Below are 2,260 nucleotides of genomic sequence, written 5' to 3' on the forward strand. Positions count from 1 at the left end.
ACAGGGGCCGGAGAAACATTAAAAGATGCTATTCATTATGCCATTTTTTTTTATTTCCAATTTTAATATCGAACTAACCAGATAGATACTAAGTATGGGTAGGGAGGTAACCTAAATACTAGAAATTAATAAATATGATATGATTAATAAAATTCACCAACCAAATGACTCAAATCAATGGTGCGAAAGTAAAAGGAAGTCAATACATGTAGCTGAAATATTAATACTATAAGAGTACTATACTGGTTATTTCTGAATGCACGTGGCCTGGGAGAGGAAGGGAAGGAAATAAATAAATAAAAATTTGTACAAAGAACAATCATATGTAAATATGACCATTCATTCACGGACTTTTAGGTTTTTTTATCCGGATACTGGGCCTTTTAATTACTTGTAAAGTTCAAGTTGATTGAGAAAAAATTCCCACGACCCAAGTCCTAATTACTATAATAAATTCCTTTATATAAGGTCCTTCTGTTATGTATACATATACTCAGCAGTTAGCATCATTCTCTCTCTCTCTCTCCTTAATTAGCTATTTTTTCCAGAAAAGAGAGCATGGCGCTCAAGCTGCATGGTCTCCCCATGTCAACATGCACCACTCGTGTAATGATTTGTCTCCATGAAAAAACTCTAGATTTCGAGCTTATCCCGGTTGACCTTTTCTCCCAAGGAAACAAGCAACCTCCATTCCTTGCTAAGAATGTAAGGTTTTCTTACCACCATTTAATCAATGCTATAACTTTCCTTCCCTGTTTCCTATATAATATATATATATATTTATTGTTATGTAATAATTAAATCACATTTTCATTTTTCCTACACATGTAGCCCTTCGGTCAGGTTCCAGTATTAGAAGATGGCGAACTCACACTTTTTGGTACGTAGAAAAAACTCACTCTACATATACTACCATCTCATTATTTTCTTATACATATTTTTATGTCTAACTCTTGAAAATTGATATTTGGGCCAGAATCTAGAGCAATAAATGAATACTTGGCAGAGAAGTTCAAGGAGTCGGGGCATGATCTGCTAAGGTCAGAAAACTTGAACGAATCAGCTATTGTGAAGGTGTGGAGAGAAGTGGAATCCCATCAATACGACCCTGTGATATCCCCAATCGTGTATCAACATTTTGTGGCTCCACTTCAAGGCAAAGCCCCAGATCAGAAGATTATTGATGAAAATCTAGACAAGCTAGCCAAGGTTCTAGACATTTATGAGGCTAAGTTGAGTGAGACCAAATATTTAGCTGGGGATTTCTATACCTTGCCTGATCTTCATCACTTGCCCTACACTTTCTACTTCATGAAAACCCCGTGGGCCTCACTTATCAACGATCGGGCCCACGTTAAGGCCTGGTGGGATGATATTTCTTCGAGGCCCGCTTTTGAAAAAGTCGCGCAGGGTATGACTTTTGGTGAGAAATGACTTTGTGTGGAGTTTTTTTTTTTTGTTGTTTCATTTTTATTTTTATTTTTTGAAAAAAAATGTGTTATTTTTGTTTTTCATATCAGTTAATTTGATTAGTGAAATGAAAAGAAAGAGAGAGACTGAGAGGGAAATGAGGCTTTAAGAATTTAAGATCGTTTGTCCCTATTAATTAGTTACAATTCATTGAATATTTACAATTCATTATGATATTATATTATGATTTTTTTTTAGTTTAATTAAGTTGAAATACAACTATTGAAAGATTATATCAACCCAATTATAGAACACAGTCCACAATGGGAAGGCAATTAGTACAAAGAAAAAAGGCATTTTTTTTTTATCTATGTATACTTTATACACCAATGCAAATGTTTCTATAGAGAGTCATTATTTAATCAAGTGGGGGAATATTATATTTTGATATAATGTTTGATTGATTAAATAAGTGCTACAAAAAGTGATTATTTAATCTAGTAGGGAATGTTATATTATTGGATTAAATAATGTGACAAAATGTGATTTGTCACACCTTGGAACATATTATTGAGAGTCACAAAATTGAACACATGTGTATGCCCAAATGTGACATATTTTGGAGTTACAAAATCATTTACAAATTTGTAACTCCCAATTATTACCCAATAATGTGTAGATTGTATGTTACACATTTGAGATTGGATTTCAAAAAGCCATTATGAATATATGGTTGTTGGATACATGTGTTTTAACTCTCATTAGGTGTTTGGAGGTTACAAAATCATGTGGGAAAATATTTGAGACTGTAACGCCCTACTTCCTTAGAGCCGTTACTAAGTGAGTTTTT

General features: G+C 33.4%; 1 protein-coding gene across 1 annotated transcript; it reads left to right on the forward strand.

Moving 5' to 3' along the window:
* Positions 1-434: 434 nt before the first annotated feature.
* On the forward strand, positions 435-1,628 carry LOC133811689 (glutathione S-transferase F13). The gene is made up of 3 exons (XM_062246215.1): positions 435-705; positions 832-880; positions 977-1,628. Exons 1-3 carry the CDS (start codon positions 559-561, stop codon positions 1,432-1,434), a joined length of 654 nt encoding a protein of 217 aa, XP_062102199.1. The 5' UTR covers positions 435-558; the 3' UTR covers positions 1,435-1,628.
* Positions 1,629-2,260: the final 632 nt, after the last annotated feature.

The sequence above is a fragment of the Humulus lupulus genome, chromosome 1 (genome assembly GCF_963169125.1).
Source record: "Humulus lupulus chromosome 1, drHumLupu1.1, whole genome shotgun sequence".
NCBI classification, from domain to species: Eukaryota; Viridiplantae; Streptophyta; class Magnoliopsida; order Rosales; family Cannabaceae; genus Humulus; species Humulus lupulus.